Below are 17153 nucleotides of genomic sequence, written 5' to 3'. Positions count from 1 at the left end.
GTGATGAATTGTGCAGAGAGATCTACTGGGTCAGGTGATCTTACACCAAGAGGTATGACATACTTGTGAGGCACCAGCTCAAATGAATAATGGCTCTGCGTATATTAAATGTTTTGTACATGTTTTGTGACAAGGATGCTTCATGGCTTCTTGAATGAGTGAGTGAAATAGCCACTATACAGCACAGTAAATCCTTTGACTTTGACTCCACAGTACTAAATAGCATATGACCTGCTACTACTGCTATTTCACCACTTATTTATAACTCCCTCTGACCATGCAGCCAATGTGATGAGCATCAACAACATTGAATTGGAATAAAGCGGTATGCTCAAAACAGGAAATCCTGATGGATATGGCGTATGATGAGATTCTGCCATACTGTAGCAAATGTATATCTGTAACTCCAGTAATACTGATATTACAAATGACGCTGTTCCTTTAGTATCTCTGGGTGTCTAAGGTCATTGTGTGTAATGCTACAAAACAATGAGCAGGATCGCTCTATTGGATTTTTCTTTTTAAGAATCATTTATGGGACAGTAGATGGGTAGACAAGTATCGAGGAAAGAGAGAATAGTATGAACAAGAATGTGAAAAAGTACCGTAACTTGTCAGGTATCTCATTTGTTAATTAGCCAGGAAGCTTTAGAGCCCCATGTTACTTTGCCAACTTGCTTCTTTTGTGCAACCAGCAGTCCAAATCCCAAATGTAATTTCATTTATAACAACATAAAGGCGATCTCAGATTTGAGAAGCTTTAATCAGAAATATTAGGTATTTATCCTTTTCATAAATGAGTTAAACAATGAGTCGATATTCAAAATAGTTGATGATGAACTTTCTATTGATTAAACTAGCCTCATTGTTTATATAAAAACAGTTTGAATTGGTTTACCAGAAAATTCACTGCATGACTGTTATTAACAGGTTGGTTATGAAATTGCACATTTAAAGTATCCCACTCCTAATATTATTGTCAAAAGGTCCTTTGGTTATTGTATGCAAATGTTTTTTTCTTCTACATATATCGCACTGCTCTAACTTTTCACTGCTTTTTCTCCCGGTAAACCCTTCCTCAGGTTTAATTAATCCTCATCGTTGCTGAACAGGATGATTGACGTTCGGGCATGGGCAGAGTATGTGGTGGAGTGGGCTGCCAAGGACCCCTACGGTTTCCTCACCACTGTCATACTGGCTCTCACACCTCTCTTCATTGCCAGCGCACTGCTGTCCTGGAAACTAGCCAAGATGATTGAGGCACGTGACAGGGAACAGAAGAAAAAGCAGAAACGCCAGGAAAACATAGCCAAGGCCAAGAGGACCAAGAAAGACTGAGCCTGTGAGGGTAGAATGAGGGCGGGAAAAAACCACACGCTCATAGCCCTCCTTATTCCAAAAAAAATGACACAGTGCCCTTCCTTGTCCCAGCCCTACTGTCAGCACAGGGCCACTACGCCTCATGTCCGGGGTAGGAGGAGGGACACTGGCCCCACAGGCCTAACAGTGCTGAGACGGACAGTATTGCCTGGAGGAGGCTCGTCCCAGTGGGACTTTGGTCAGCAAGAGCACAGTGGTCATCTGTATGATGCTTTTATACAGAGATCCGCTGATAATATTGTGCAGCTGTTGCAACACCTTGCATTCCATTGTTAGCATCCATGTTCTGCCGAATTGACGATGTAATGAGCATACTGGAACTTTTTCCAAGTCACTTGCAAAATATCCAAAGTACTACTTTCTAATCAATAAAGTTTTCATGGTTGATAAGAAAATCTAATTTCCTCTGTGTGGAGTTAATATTGGTTTGGAAAAAAAATATTGTAAATGCTTTAAATTCAGATCACATAAAATTGCTCCTCCCCCTCATGTTTTTATTTTCTTTGGTTTTGTAACACTGAACCAGTGTTTATTAGCCTTTTATGCACAGAGTCTAATGTTAAAGAGAAAACAATAACGGTGTGACAAGTGGATTCAGGTTAAACACTCCTGTGTCTGCAAGGTTCCACTCCTGGTTAGTCAGTTTGTAAAATAAACTACAGTATGAAGACAAAAGAGTCAAACAAGGCCAGAAGGATAAAAGAACATTTCCAAGGCACTGAATATCCCTCGCAGTACAGGAAGGTCAAACATAAAAACAAAAAATATGCAACGGCTGTAAAAGACCAACTTGCTGCCAAAGGTGCCATTAAATATTGACATGAAGGGAGTGAACCGGGACTGTTTTGGCCAGGTTTTTATTGTTATGCAGACAACTATCTTGTGTTTTATATAGTGTATGCTCGTCAATTTTTTAAATCTCGATTTGTGTTAAATTTGGTCTATTTATTAGTACGAAAAACAAATTATTCACTGTGACTTGCTGTAAAATAAAACATTCAAAAGTCCAGTGGGATGGATCCTTTTTATAGGTACTGTGATTTTAAGTACCCCTGAACTTGTATAGAAGCTGTTATACAGACTATTCTTAATACAGACACCATTGCTGCATATTTCTTTTCAATTTTCTTTCTCCTAAAATTTCATTGCTGCAGGATTCCAGTTCATGCTACTCTTTAAGCAAAGCTCTAACCCTGCTGAACTTCCTTCAACTCTCTAACCAACATGCACTCTGACCTTAAGTGAAAGAGCGTCTCACTCGAGATCAATAAAATGCAACATATTCATTCATTTATTCATTCTTCTGTCTTCTGTTTTACAAACAGCAGACACCACCTCCAACAAAAATGGATATCGTATTTCGTGTAACTACAGTTTCATGGCACCAACATATCTGATTTTAGAGTTCAATCTAAATTTTAATAGTGATATCATCTACAGGAATAAATATGCCTTTTCAGGTGCTCCCTCAACAAGTCATACTTTTCATCTTTCTGATGTCAAAAAGGTCTGAGGGGACATTTAATTGATATATACTTGAGGTCTGTTATTTCATATTTATCGATGTATTTGAAATGGTCTGTTTTTATTTCTTACAATATATCTTAAACACGATACAGTGTATTTATAGTTCATGTACTACTGGAGCTACAACCATTTGTTTTCATTGTAGTCTCTTATAGTCAACTTCAAGATGAGTGATGGTTATTGTCTTGTGTATCTACAATACACACAGAGGGACTGGAAAAACAGAAACCATCGTATAATGTAATTCACTCCAATAAAACAGCCTTGAAATAAATACTTCCCCTTTTGTTGACCTGGATTGCATTATACTGAAAGGTGCCCCTAACATTAAATTTCAAAGTCTCAACTAAAAGTGAATATCGGTTTCACATAGTATTTATTGCCGGGCTTTTTCCATTGGATTTTATTACGTTGTACTGCACTTTCAGTGTACGTGGATGTTTATTTTTTGGGATTGGGCATCCAGGAGCCAGGCTGGAATGTGTTTGCAGTGCTGGTGGGGTCTTCGCTGATCTCCTCCTTGCCGAAGCTGGTGGCGGCTGCATGGCCCTTGGCCAAAGTCTTTGCAGGAGTCGCCACCAGACCTTCCTCATACTCCTTGATCTGTAGGGCCAGATCTTTCTCCTCCACCTCCTTGGCCTTCAGTTTGATTTGCTCTCTGTAAGTCTCATTCTTCAGCAGTTCCTATAAAACACACAGGTGGACGTACATTAATATTCAAGGTTTCTGCAGGGTTCAAATTAAACTTAAGAGCTTTTTAATACCATATTGGATACAATTTAATACTTTTTCTTTATGATCATACCGCTAAAAGAATAATAGAAAACCAGGAAGAAGATATGACCTAGAAATATTTATTAAGTACGTGAATTTACTGACATTGATATCACATACTTGTCAGTACTTCCAAACTACATGTGAATAATTCCTACTGATATAATGAATTAATTAGCATGACGTGGACCCAAATAAGAGGCAGAAAATTTATGGATGGATTAAAAATGAATGTATTTATGTAAATTTGAGTTTTTGCTAAAATCAACACTTTCCGATTATAAGTCGACGAGCTTCCTACCTATGATGACTAGCACTGTTTGCTGAACGTTTGATGGCGCTGACAGAAACTCCACAAAAAAGGGACTGAACAGCCTCCTCCGCATGCAATTCACTGTCACAACAATCCTACGTGTAGTTTATAGATGTAGAAACCACAACCACAGCTGAAAAGAAGTTACAACTAATGTTCCTGTCTACGGAACAATATTCAAGGCCTTTGTTAGTGACAATCAAGACTTTTTTAATACCTCCGATGGCCTTTTTATGGGAACTTCTTGCAGGTTCCCTGCCACCACAAGCCTCTAGAACAGCTTCAGTTCTCCTTGACAAATCTTTGTCACTCTGATGAAGGGATGAACACCATTCCCCCCACAAGATATTATGAGATCTTGTTTACAAGTGAGACCCGATATTCAAACACAAAAATAAAAGTTTATATCATTTGGCCTCATGAAGATGGCAGTGGAGAGCATTGTCTTGCATGTTGGTCCAAAATGCTCCATACATCTTCAGCTGGGTTGAGATCCAGCAACTCCACAATTTTATACAGATTTCTCCTTTAATCTGTCCCGTTTTCATAAACTAATTAAACAGGAATGTCTATTTTTTCTTTATTAAATACCTGATAAATCAAGACTGATGAGCAGTCCTGCTCATTAACTTACAACACTGTCCACTGACTTAGACGTATTAAAGCTGACAGCTACCACGGTATGAACAGTATCTTGACACAAATATATTGTCCTTTTGCCAAACAGGACTTCATCTACTAATGTCTGTGGTGTTGGAAATGTTGAGGTGGCATTTTCCTGAAGATTTCGGAAAATGAAGTATGACTACAAGATTACTTTTCGGAACCTCCAAAACAGTCCAACCAGTGATAATTCCCCCTTCCTTAATCAGCTGCCTCTGTTTTGTCTTAAAACAAGGCACAAAAAAAAAAGCCAACTGCTCACTTGTGAAAAGTAGAAGAGACACGAAGTTGCACTGGGCAGCTTCCAGGAACAAATGTGTGTATCTGTCGAGTATGAAGCAGGGTATTTACTAGAAAAAGAACAAGTGTGTTCAGTTAACCTATACTGGTCCAATAAACCCTGGTTAAAAATGTAGTGCTTGGAACAAGTTGGTAAACTAACATGACAGGAGGCATTTGCAGTATAAACACCCTTTCCAGCTCATGGAAACAATTATAACCTGAACATAGTTACCCACTTGAGCCACAGCTAGTGTGTCCAGTGATGTTAGGCTCTCCCTAGCATGGGAAACCAAAAAGGAAGGGAGGACTGGGCATAATGCTGTTGTGTGTTGGCAGGAGTGAAGGACTGGAAAAGAGAGGGGAGAGCCGTGGCCAAAAAGCCCCGCTTTGGTGGGGAGGGGGGACAAACATACTGAGCTGCTTTTCCAGCCTGTTAATGACAGGATTTAATCCAATCAATTTATGTCGGCTTGGACAGGGAAGAGAGGAGCGTGACAAGGGGTAGGGTAATGTGCTGGGAGTGAAGCCTTGGCCACATCAACACTGTCCAGCTGTCGATGGCAGCTATTGGGCAGACGCAAGGCAGAAAATTGGAAGAGAATGTTCTGGCAATAGAGGCAGGGGATGGCATTGGACACTGGCAGGGAGAGAGGACAGAGAGATAGAAAGAGTGCCTGGGTATTGGCCTTCCAAGGGATTTCCTATAGACCCACATTTTGCCGGCCAAATAATTTCCAGCATTCTCACATTTAAAGAGCAATAAACACAGTGAGAGGTACACGAGGGGGGAAAAACTGCGCTCCTTCGCCATTCCCATCTTGGAGACTGCCAGAAATAAAACACAAAAAGCCGAGATGCAGGCGTTTGCTGGAAAAAGAGAAAGTAAACTAGGACATGGTGTCAGTGAGCCCCTCGTTCAGAGGCTGTCTTTGCTCTCTCGTCTCGCCATCAATGCACTTCAGCTGCTGTTTATTTTAACACCTGTCCCCTAGTTCCTGGATTCAGTTCGAAACTGTAAGATAAAACAAATCAAAGCCTTTTCCTCTCCATCTATGCTTCTTTCCCTCCCTTGTAACCAGTCCCCCAGAGTCCAACCATCAGCTCAGCAGGGAGGCTTAAGAAGGGGGGGAGACATACCTCGACAGAGGGGGGCTCCTTCCGTCTGCCTCGGATCCAAGCTGGAGAAGTAGGAGAGAGGAGGGAAGAAAGAAGAAGAAGAAGAAGAGTGAGAACACCCACACAAACATACGCTGCACAAACAAAACCTGCAGTCATATTTAAAGGCTGCAGCTATGGCATCGCTGAGTTTCAGGGTTGGTGTATGCTCGGTGTAACTACTCAGTAACCAAGCTAGATGGGAAAATGCGTCCAGGGTTTTCGCTTTGTTTCGTTTTATTTCACTTAGCGAACTATAGGGAAACGTGCAGCACGGTAACACATCCAAGTTATACACATGATAAAGTCGAAACACTGATACTGCTTTAGTCTTGGCAGAGAAGGGCCACTGAGCGCCGTGTCTCTGAAGGGAAAGAGAGGATCTGCTCTGATCTTTGAATTTGAAAGTACACACCCTGTCATTCTCCATCAGTACCTCTGTCCTTCTTTCTCCTCCCGAGTAGAACTGTGTCTGTCTGTCATCTCTTTTTCTTTTTTTTCTTCCTCTTTTTAAGAAGCTCTATTTTGGCTGAGCTGGCTGGTTAAAAAGGAGCCAGAAAGAGAGAGGGAGATTTTCTTACTCTTCCTCCAGCTAGCGCAGGGATTCTGGGCCTCTTTTATCCCTTTCTTATTTGCATCCTGATGAAAATGCATGAGGGATGGGGCGAAGCAGGATGAGGGGTTTAAGGTGGATAAAGCCAGTCTGAGACAGAGGGAACAGTTTGTATCCAGTTGTAAGAAATTCGAAATACTATTTTATGGTACGGTTGTATAACACCAGCAGAAGGCGTCTTTGATAAACTCATGAATACGCTTTTCCCAACCCCCATCTTGCAGAATGATAAAAAAAGCAAATCAATGGATTAGCCTAGGCCCCAATAGATGCTGCCATGAATTTGTTATTCCATTTTATTTGTGCAGCACTTTGTGTACTCTGCTGGGTAGCTCTTTTGTTAACATTGTCATTTATCCATGATAGTGATAGTTAAAGTATGTGATGCTGTAGACTTACCATCCCACTCTATCGGTATGCTGCCTTCTATATATTCATATTCTGTAGGATTGGCTGCCACTACCATCCGCTTGGCACGGACGAGCCTTCCTGGGAAACCAAAGAAAAAAAAAAAAGGAGCATGAGTGAGATGGTGATGCCCAACAATGATGCATACAAAACGCAAAGGAATACAAACAAACACAAAGAGGCGCAGACACAATGCTCTGTGTCTGCCGCTCGCACAGACATACAGACAGACGCACAGACACACAAATACACAGAGGGATGACAGCACTGTGACAGGCCATGGATGATTACCTCGTGGCCCTCGGGCCCTTCTCCTCAGATCTCGCTGAGTGGCTCCAAATCTGGGCTAAGCCTTTATGCAAATCAACCTCCCTTTAACCCAACCAACCACAGCCCCCCTCACTGACATCCTCTTCCAATCACAGCGCTCTGGCTAACAATGCCCTCCAAAATCAACATCAAGCCGAGCAGGAGACAAAAGAGGTCAGATATCACAGAGAACAGGAGAGGCACGAGCTGCGTGGAATATTAAGTGCTCCTTTCCCTATCTGTATACAGCACGACGCTCGCTAGCAGCAAGGCCACCGCCAATTATTTTGGTCGAATCTGCTGATTAGACAAGTTTGGCTGGCACACAATGACATGGAGACGGAGGTAGAGGGGGTGAAGGGTGGGGTGAGAATGGAGAGAGACAGAGGCAGAATAAGAGAGAGCGAAAGAAGTAAAAAAAAAAAAAAAAGAGCCGGTTGTGTCGTTGTGTGGTGGTACGGAGCTTCATACAGTATTCAACAATATAACAAGTGCTGTGTTTCCATAGTTTCTCCTCACAGGTAGCTGGATGTCCATCCATCTCTCCCATCCCTCTGAGAAATGATGAGGCAAAGAAGGAGGAGGTAGAAAAAGGTAGAGCGAGAGAGAGAGAGCGAGAGAGAGAGAGAGATGATGCATGGCAAACATGGCTAGGAGGAGAGAAATGGATGGGCAAGGAAAACAACACGCTCCAAAACACAGGCAATCTGTCAGGATTCCATCACCATTTCTCCCCAGCTGACTGGACATGGACAAATGGAGGCAAGCACCTCCATGCACACCGCAGACTGATGGTCTTAATGTTTACTTCAGCCATAACAGATAGCTACGGCACAGGGATGGATGAATGATGGCATCCAAATGTGGCTAAGTGTGTATTCTGGAGGCTGTGCTTGTGCCTCCTTAAAAAAAAGTTTATCCGTTTGGTTTTAAAGTCATTTCAATGAAGACAAACACTGTTTTTTCCCCCCCACATGCTGTTCTGTAATTATGGCTTATGAGGATGATTCCTTTCCATACTTTATCCAGCCTATATAGTAATCAGGTCAGCTAATTAGGCTAGTATTGCTTTGGTTCTGCTTTGGTTCCCACTAGATTGTCACTATAGGGCCTCATAGGCTCCAGCTCTGCAGCTTTAGTTTTCTGATATCCAGGTCTGACAGGGAAAAAAAAAAAAAAAACATACCGCCTTTTTTTCCACCTTATCTGCGGAGCCGGCCTTGCAAGTGTGTAAAAACACATTCTATGATTCTCACATTTGTTTACATGTATGCCTTAAAATGTCCTCTAAAAAACTGTTTGCTAGAAAATTCCCAATGATAGCAGAACAAAACCAACTGCCAGCAAACAAAAGGCCGTGTTCTCTAGGTAATACTAACAAATACATTTAACAGGTATGCTAATTATAAACAGATCGTATCCATATTTGCATTGGGTGTGGGTGGCTGCAGACCGAAATGGTACAATTATGATACAGTCCCCACAAGCAATGTGCTTAGCTACAGCTAATGCCTAACTAATAAGCATAAAGAGAGGCACCCACTTTTTCCGTCTCTATCTCTTGCTGCTAGGTTGCATCTCCCCCTCTTACTCTCTGTCACACTCCAACATGGCTCTCCCCTCGTCTTGTTGCTTTTGCACCATGACTAAAACCCTTCCACCACGGCTTTTATCCTTGGATTTGAATAACAAATGCAGTATGTACATATATTTATGAAACACGGTTGATCCTCCCACCACATACACATTGGGAGGAGGCTCATCAGTTTGATTGGAGTGAATCTTGCTGTCGTGGTAATCTCTGATCTGGTACAAATGCAGGGAAACACACAGGACAAAGCTCTGTACAAAAGTTTTTTAATTACCTAACAGAAGAATTTGCGAAAACGACAGCAAACTTACTTGTGGACAGTGGGTTTATTAAAGAATGTAATCAGTGTGTATAGCCCCACTCTTCATGTAATCTAGTATAACAGAACTGGTTGGCCTGGCACATTATTTGCATAGTGATTTCTAAGCTTAAGGGGCTGCCTGCAATTAACGATTACTGTCATTGTTAATTAATTTATAGTTTGTTTGGTTTTAACTTAGATTTATTAATTCTTCTAATCCAGAACTTCAACACAAAACCTGCATGAACAAACAAAGACATTGTATATTTTTTAAACATTGTAGTCCATTAGAAGACATTATCAGAGGCTAAAGTGATGTCTTAAATGTGCTTACTTTGTCTGACTAAGAGTGAAAAACATCTCAAAAGTACAATTTTATACAACAAGTATAAATCATGTTTAAACGCTGTAACTAGGAAGTGTTACTTGTGTGAAGCAGAATGCAAACACATGAACGTCCCTTGAAAAACACAGACATCTCGCCATGTCTTTGTCCATCAAGGACAAAGTCTTTAAACAAAGAGCAGCAATAAGATCTTAAAATTCAAGCCAAGTTTATTTCGTGTGTCTTGAAGTCAAACATTTGTGTCAGCATACAACAAAGTTGCCTTCTTTGTCTCTCTAAATGTATTCAATACAAGCATTCCAATTACATGGAATGGACTTATTATTATAGTAACAATTATATTGCAGGTATTCTCAGTTGATTATCAGACCAGTCACTACTCATTCTTCTCATCAACTAATGGAGTTATATAGTAATAACTGTAGCTTTATATAGTCTATATTTTAGGATCCCCGACACTGACAGCCGTCAGTCGTCAGACTGGGTGTAAGCTATTTTACCGCTTCACAGTTCAGCCCTGCACCCTCCTTCTCCCCCACACAGGGGGGGGAGAGAGATGTATGAAAGGTGTTAGGAGCTCTCGATCTCAGTGGGGCCCATGTGACAGGTCTGCCTTCTCATCACTCACTAGGGGAAACCTACTTACCAGTTAAAACGCACACATACACATAGACACACACATACACATGGACACAAACACACACACACACACACACACACACCGGCTGGAGAGCAGGCAGATTAACCTGAGGGACAGGATCGAGGACGCTGCCTCTTACCGTGAAGGACAAACGCAGCATTGCGTTGGAGAGGGGGAGGGGCCAGCGGCAGGAGGAATGAAATCCCACCACATAAATATTCATGAGCCATCTCACCTGTCTGAGCGACTCATCTATGAGCCTAGCTATGGAACTGGAGGGGGAGGGGAGAGGAAAGGGAGGGAGGGAGGGGAGACAGGGAGGCTCAATGGGTGAGGGGTTGCTGTGGCAGCCAGATCGGAAGCCAATCAAACAGCAGGTACGCCTATCCTTCCCGTTAGTTAGAATAAGACGTGATGTGCTTCAAGGGCTGCTCTTTGAACCCTGAACACACCCTGCTAAACTTTATCACCTGCTTCAACACACACACACACACACACACACACACACACACACACACAAAGCCCCCAACTTCACACATCAGCTCCCAGGTGAGGACTGCTAGGGGCGACCTGAGAGGTTTTTCACCTCCACAATGTCATTGTGGATGTCTTGGGCTGTCTCTCTCACAGTGTGCACTTTGTCTTTGATTACAGACACAAGATGTCAGGGGAACACACTTCGATTGGCAACATCCGGGTCCAGAGAAAACCCTAGAAACTCAAGATAAGGCAAAGCAGTGTGAGCTTTCTGTACCTGACTCCAAGTAGTGGACCTTCATCTCATGCTCCTCCTCATCAACACCAGTGTCTCCCGAGAAACACCATCTTCACTTGTGTCTGAACAGACTGCACCACTTGCAGCAGCATTCTACTCCTCTCAACAGAAAGCAGAGAGAGAGAGAGAGAAAGAGAGAGAGAGAGAGAGAGAGCAGCTTTCACCGGCTTCACGGTTGTGCGAGGTAAAGCAGGGACTTTAAGGCCTGACATTGTGGTGGAACAAAAAGCCATCCTGGAGCAGCGAGGCCATCAGCCTGGGCTGAGCCTAGTTTATTCCTCTCCAGCTGAGCTGTGTGTTCGAAAGGGATTGGGGGGGGACCAGTATGTGCATGGTAATGGACAGCTTTATGAAGATGGAGTGATCCGATAAGCATCAGTGATACAAGGACAACCAGGTACCAATACTGACACCCTCTCTTTTTCTTTCTCTCTCTCTCACTCTCTCTCCAATCTCCTTCCTTGGAAAAAAAAAAAAATGGAGGGGATGTGTGAGGCCTGTAACCATGGTTACCCATTAGCCCTGAGCCTAGTGACGCGGGATGAGGTTTAGAGGGAAAAGGCCAGCCGTTGTTTTGCATCAGTTCTGGTGAGAGGAGGGGCTTAGGCATAAAGTAGGCCTGCTGCTGCTGTTCGTTTTTTTTTTTTTTTTCAGCCCTCATTCTGTTTGTCCCTGTTGCTGTCGATCCCGCTGAGGCTTGAGCGACTCACAGCAGAACAGAGGAGAATAATTCATATAAAAGTAATAACATGCTGAAAAGAATACTCTGATTTCCCCTGTGTGTTACTTTTAACCAAACGCGGGTGTACTTGAGGGTGGAAGGGATAGTTTAGCTCCTTCCAGTTAAGACCACCCATCCTCTTGAAGTCTCTTCTCTGCACGATGGGTTACAGAAAAGGGCCGTGGCGAGCCAGGAAGTCAGCGTCCTTTGTGAGGCCGTGGAGCGGTGTGGACACCCCTCCTTCCTCCCCGACTCCTCTGAGGCCCATGCATGTGATGTCCATACACCAAGCTGTCCACCCCTTTCTATTCACCCCCATCACTCTCGTCCAACCCCCTTCCTTTTCCTTCCATTGCACCTTAAGTCCCCCCACTCTCTCTCTCCATTAACCTACCTCCACCTTCTATCTCTCCCCCTCTATCTGTCTGCCTGTTCCACCCACTCATTTCACCCTCTTTCTGTCAGAAACCCTCCTTTCACTTTCACTCTCTCCATTCTTCCCCCACTCTATAATTTCACCCCATATGTCAGCATCCCCCTTGTTCTTTGTCACTCACTTTCTATACCCCACCTTCTTTTCCACCCTCTGTGAGTCTCCCTCGGCCTTATCTTTCCTCCCGTACTCCTAGCCTTATTTCTCTCTGCCTGTCTGCTTTATTAAAATATTCTGAATTGAATAAGCAGCAGCAGGCTCCAGGAGATGTCTGCATGTGTGTCGGTCTGTCTGTCAGTCTTTCTGGCTGAGTTTCTGACAGACAAGGAGCCCCGAGGTGTCAAAATATCTCGCTGGCCATCTGACCAGAGACAGACATGAATGCATTGGACAGTGAATCACATCCGGGGCCCAATGGAAAAAAAAGTACTCGGTCTATGATTGCTCAGGGAATCAGTCACAGAGGGACAAATAATCACATTCATATAAAAATGTGTAGGCTGTGAGACAGGTCTACTATAGATATGCAGCATTTAATAGACCTGCAAATGCTTAAACTACTATTATTGGAGCTGGGCCCATTTGTAATGTTCTACCATAAGAAATAAATGTGCCTGTTTCTCATTTTGAGCATCTATCTTTTCAAATGCCTTTTTAATGAAGTAGTTAAGCCACCGCATACACATACAAATACACACTTGGCAACCAGTATACAGCAAGATGAGTTAAACCCACTTGGTTTCCCTATAATGATTAAACAACCTTCATTTAAACCCCATGCATTGCAATACCGCTGATCAATTAACATGATTTACTGTAGCGGTTCTGGACATAGCCATGCTAAACACTGACTTGGTGTCCTACTGTAGGATAGACCTTCCTTCATCACACCCTGGGGATGACTTGTGGCAGAATAAACAGCCATTTGGACCCTCGTCTCTCTCCGCTGTGACTCTTTTCATGGAAATATGCGGCTTGAATCAACGCTCTGATGACACACAGCCATCTGTTGTTGTGTTAAGTGTGTTTGGGCATGAAGTGGAGAGAAAACACACAATCACAGAATTAAAAAAAAGAAGAAAAAAAGCAAAGCAGATACAACTGCACACGCACACACACACACACAAAAACGCAGTGTGTACCTACTATGCCAGACAAATGCATGTACACAATCACAAATGCACACAACACACACACACACACACACACCTCCTCCCTCAGTCCCCAGAGTCACCCATCCTGAAATAGCAGAACTGAGGCCTTTTCAGTTTTTCACTTCATAGAACAGAGCTGGGGAATCAAATAAATAATAGACAAAGAGAGAGGGATAGTGATAGGACGACAAGTCAATGCATCTTTTTCTCTGCAACAGTGTGGCGCACCTCCGAAGAACCTCTGAATCCCTTTCCATTCTCCACACAGCGGAGAGGACCAATAGATTAAAACTGCATGGCACACACTGCTAAAACGAATAGCGCTAAAAATACATCCTTTTCACTGAGACATGAAAGGAAACTGCCTTTCCCCTGTCCAGTATTGAGCAGCCATTGATTTCAAGACAAAGGCTACACCTCCTCAAAGAGGTAAGAAAAATAGCAATCATACAGGCAATTATTTTCAAATGTGCCTGCAGCGGCCGATAATGTCAGCGCGCTCTCTTCCTAAATAAAGGGAGGGAAGGCAGGCGTCAAAGCTGCAGGCCCACTGCTGAAGACGAATGAGCCCATCCGCAGAATGCTTCGCTTTCATCTGGGCAGCATGACATGGCGCCCCATGCAGTGTGAGGCAGAGCTGTGCCTGGGGGACAGACGCATACAGACACAGAGAAGAATATAGATTCTCTATTGAGCTCTGTGGAGCCAACACCAAGGCAAAGACCTTCTAAAGACCAGTGGCCAGATTGCCAGTGGCTTTCTCTTGTAGCCCTGCCATAGACAACAATCACTGGAGCTCCGCAGCCTATAGCATAGTTCTCTCTATGGGGCGGGAGCACACAGTAGGCCTCTTGAGCTGGACCTATTCTAAAGACAGAGACGGAGGCAGACCTCCGCTCTCTCTGTTTGTCTCTCTCTCTCTCTCTCTCTCTAGGCGTGTACTTCAGACTCAGGCCTTTTCATTTTGATGTGCAGCAGCATCTGAGGAGAGGGGGATAGAAAGCTCTCTGCTGGGTCTAGCTCTCCACACTGCTGAACCACTCTAATGTTTTGAATAGAAATCTTCACTGGACTGGCTTCAAAGCAGGAAAATCAAGAGGCAGCAATGAAGAGGAGGGGGGGCAAGGGAAGGACTAACTGGAGGCGAATAAAGAGGTCAACCTCAGGAGAAATCTGGGCAGTTGTTCAGACTAGATAGGACAGATTCACATAAAAAAAGAAGAAGCTTCCTTTTATTTTACCGTCTTAACAGCTATTAACGTCCTCGTACACAGCCTACCACACACGCAATTGCTTACGCCCTAGTTTTCTAAAGTTAACAGATTGAGAGAGGTAGAAAATGGGAGCAGCAAAGCATGGATAAAGGTAGAGAGGGATTGACTGAACACTAGGGATGGACAAATGAATACAAGAAGTAGGCAGAGATGAGAGAGAGAGAGAGAGAGAGACTCCTCACCTACTTCAACCACTACTCACGCTGCAGTGGAAAGCCCTGCGGTCCATGCCTTAAGGCCCTGAGCCCACGCTTGGCCTATCAGTTTAAGATCAAAAAGAGCTCGCTTTAGCAAGACATATGGACTGAATAATGCATCTGCTTTATTTCCAGAAGGCTGGACAGGGTGAGTGGCAGAAAAAAGGCAGAAAAAAAAGCGGCAAATGTGCGTACTATTTGTTTATTATGAATGTATATAGTCTGTGTGTGTGTGTCTGTCTGGTTTTATGCGTGTGTTTGTTTGGAACCAGTTTTTTTTTCTTCTTCTTCTTCTTCTTCTACAGGCCAACTAGCCTCTCCACAGTGTCAGTCATTGTGATTGGACAGTGAATACGGTAGCCTGTAGCGTGCTGGAAAATGGGCTTCTGTGATGTCTCATTTGAATAGTCTGACAGCCAGGGGTGGAGGAGCAGCCATGTAATGAATTATAAATACGAGGTGGGCGCGAGTTTCCCCTCACAAACTGCTGAGAAAAGGTGAAGCGCAAAGTCAAGTTCAGTCAGAAAGAAACTAGGCTTGCAACCTGCCAGAGGTCGGTCCCTTTTCAGCAAAACAAAAACAAAACAAAACAGCTTGGTTTCATCCTCTGAAGAAAGGTCCCACTGAATATATGCACTGTATGATACCTATTCAGCTTGTGCAAGTTGAAGAAGACCTCATCTAAATTGTACAATGTGGCACCAAGAGAGGGAGACAAACACAAGCTTGTATAGGTGGGACATGATTATTCCCAAATTATACCGGGTAGTACAGTTCCCAGGAAAATATCACACGGCATAATCCTTTGTTACTAACAAACCTGAAGTCCATGGCCGGTTAACCAGCAGTATCATGTCTGGAGCAGGCGAGGGGTCATGCTCTTGGACCTGTGACCCCTGACCTGTGGTCTATAGTCTGTGTAGGACCCCTGCTGATGATGATTTATGAGAGCAAAGGGAAGGGAAAGTGGCATTTGAGTGGTATATGACTTACGCACACTGAGTACATCACTATGTTTCCCCCAAAACAAGTTCATGTGCAGGTAAGTATATGATACATAATCACTGGAAATTTCCACAATGTGTTTTTGTTTCGGCAAAAAGCAAGCACCCGAAAACGAACAAGTGTTTTGTGTTTCTTGAATCAAGAAGAAACAGAATGCCACCAAACCTCCTTTCCATTTTCTAAGATGAGTCATCACAATGGCCCCAGCATCTTTCTGTCCTAGAAACACTTTTTTTTTTTTTTTTTTTAAGATGCTCTACGAGAAAGAGAGAGGACAACTGGAGGACTCACAGCAAGCGCGGGGCAATTGAGTCCGCAATGCCAACGAGCTTGTCCTTGGCCTTCTAACAGTCAGGGACGGTGTGAAGGACACCATTGGCATCCCACCATGGATTAGTCTGATGACACAGTTCTGCTGCTTGGCTTGAGCATTACATACTGTAGCACTGCCATGTCTCAGTAGGGATATATGACCTCCTTCTAATCCTCATAACAGACAAGTAATCATCTCATCTGCAATAGTTGGAGGGCTCTTTCTTCTTTTAAGGCCGGTGACAGTGGAGCTGCCATCATTCCCCCAACTCCACCCTGAATTAGTAAAATCCAAACTGCAGTGAGCTGCATTAAATGTTATTGACAACACAAACAGGGTAATCTTATTGAGGCGGTTGCGCCATCTAGTGGATATTTTCTTATATTACAAGAGTGAAAGGTTAAAAAGGTAAACAGCAACGCATTTCAGTAAGAGAGAGAGAGAGAGAGAGAGTGGTGGCACATGCATGATATGAAATATTGAGCTGGAATATCTTATTTTATTTATTTATTTAAAAAAAAACAGTATTCGCAGCTATCTATTTCAAAAACACACAAAGATGAGTTTGTCATGGTGAAAACAAGCACAGCCTGTACACACAGAGGAAGAATCAGGGAGATAAATAAAAGTTTCTCCAACTCGTCTGCAGGGATCAAGACTGTAAATGAATTAACGCCTGGCTTAGCTCAGCACAACAAGCCTTAAAGTTACCTGTCCATGTCTTCTGCTCTGGGATAATGTAATATTTATTCCCCAGGTGATCTGTCCCGACGTGATCGCGTATTATTCCAAACGTACGCCGTAAAACGCTGGCAATCCTGCTCATCTTTGCAGGGAAATAAACCCTGTAAAGGTTTATTCCTGTGTTTGCTGTCCCTCGTTATGTCTTTGCCCTTTCACTAGGTTGTTTATGCAAGCGTTCATGGGTTGGGGAAAAAGGAATCAACAAACTGTTCTGTGATTGGTCGGCTGTACCCGA

At 43.2% G+C, this 17153-nt stretch overlaps 2 protein-coding genes across 2 annotated transcripts; one reads left to right on the top strand and one right to left on the bottom strand.

The window, feature by feature from the left end:
• Positions 1–1082: 1082 nt before the first annotated feature.
• On the top strand, positions 1083–2387 carry smim15 (small integral membrane protein 15). Its single transcript, XM_019259919.2, has one exon. It carries the CDS (start codon positions 1114–1116, stop codon positions 1336–1338), a length of 225 nt encoding a protein of 74 aa, XP_019115464.1. The 5' UTR covers positions 1083–1113; the 3' UTR covers positions 1339–2387.
• A 261-nt stretch (positions 2388–2648) lies between these two features.
• Positions 2649–17125, bottom strand: ndufaf2 (NADH:ubiquinone oxidoreductase complex assembly factor 2). Its single transcript, XM_010735921.3, has 4 exons — positions 16886–17125; positions 7107–7196; positions 6077–6117; positions 2649–3591 (listed from the first exon to the last, which is right to left on the bottom strand). Exons 1-4 carry the CDS (start codon positions 16998–17000, stop codon positions 3349–3351), a joined length of 489 nt encoding a protein of 162 aa, XP_010734223.2. The 5' UTR covers positions 17001–17125; the 3' UTR covers positions 2649–3348.
• Between the last annotated feature and the right edge of the window lie 28 nt (positions 17126–17153).

This window comes from Larimichthys crocea, chromosome III (genome assembly GCF_000972845.2).
Source record: "Larimichthys crocea isolate SSNF chromosome III, L_crocea_2.0, whole genome shotgun sequence".
Classification (NCBI taxonomy): Eukaryota; Metazoa; Chordata; class Actinopteri; family Sciaenidae; genus Larimichthys; species Larimichthys crocea.
The sequence above is the reverse complement of the archived record's forward strand: the minus strand, read 5'-3'. Positions and strand labels throughout refer to the sequence as shown.

What these genes read in the sequence shown, in the direction of transcription:
- smim15 (XM_019259919.2), top strand. Translation starts at nt 1,114, where the DNA reads ATGATTGACGTTCGGGCATGGGCAGAGTATGTGGTGGAGTGGGCTGCC.
- ndufaf2 (XM_010735921.3), bottom strand. Translation starts at nt 17,000, where the DNA reads ATGAGCAGGATTGCCAGCGTTTTACGGCGTACGTTTGGAATAATACGC. An exon ending in AGAGCAGAAGACATGGACAG is followed by an intron (nt 7,197 to 16,885) that starts GTAACTTTAAGG and finishes TTGGTTTCCCAG; the next exon opens with GAAGGCTCGTCCGTGCCAAG. An exon ending in CATACCGATAGAGTGGGATG is followed by an intron (nt 6,118 to 7,106) that starts GTAAGTCTACAG and finishes CTACTTCTCCAG; the next exon opens with CTTGGATCCGAGGCAGACGG.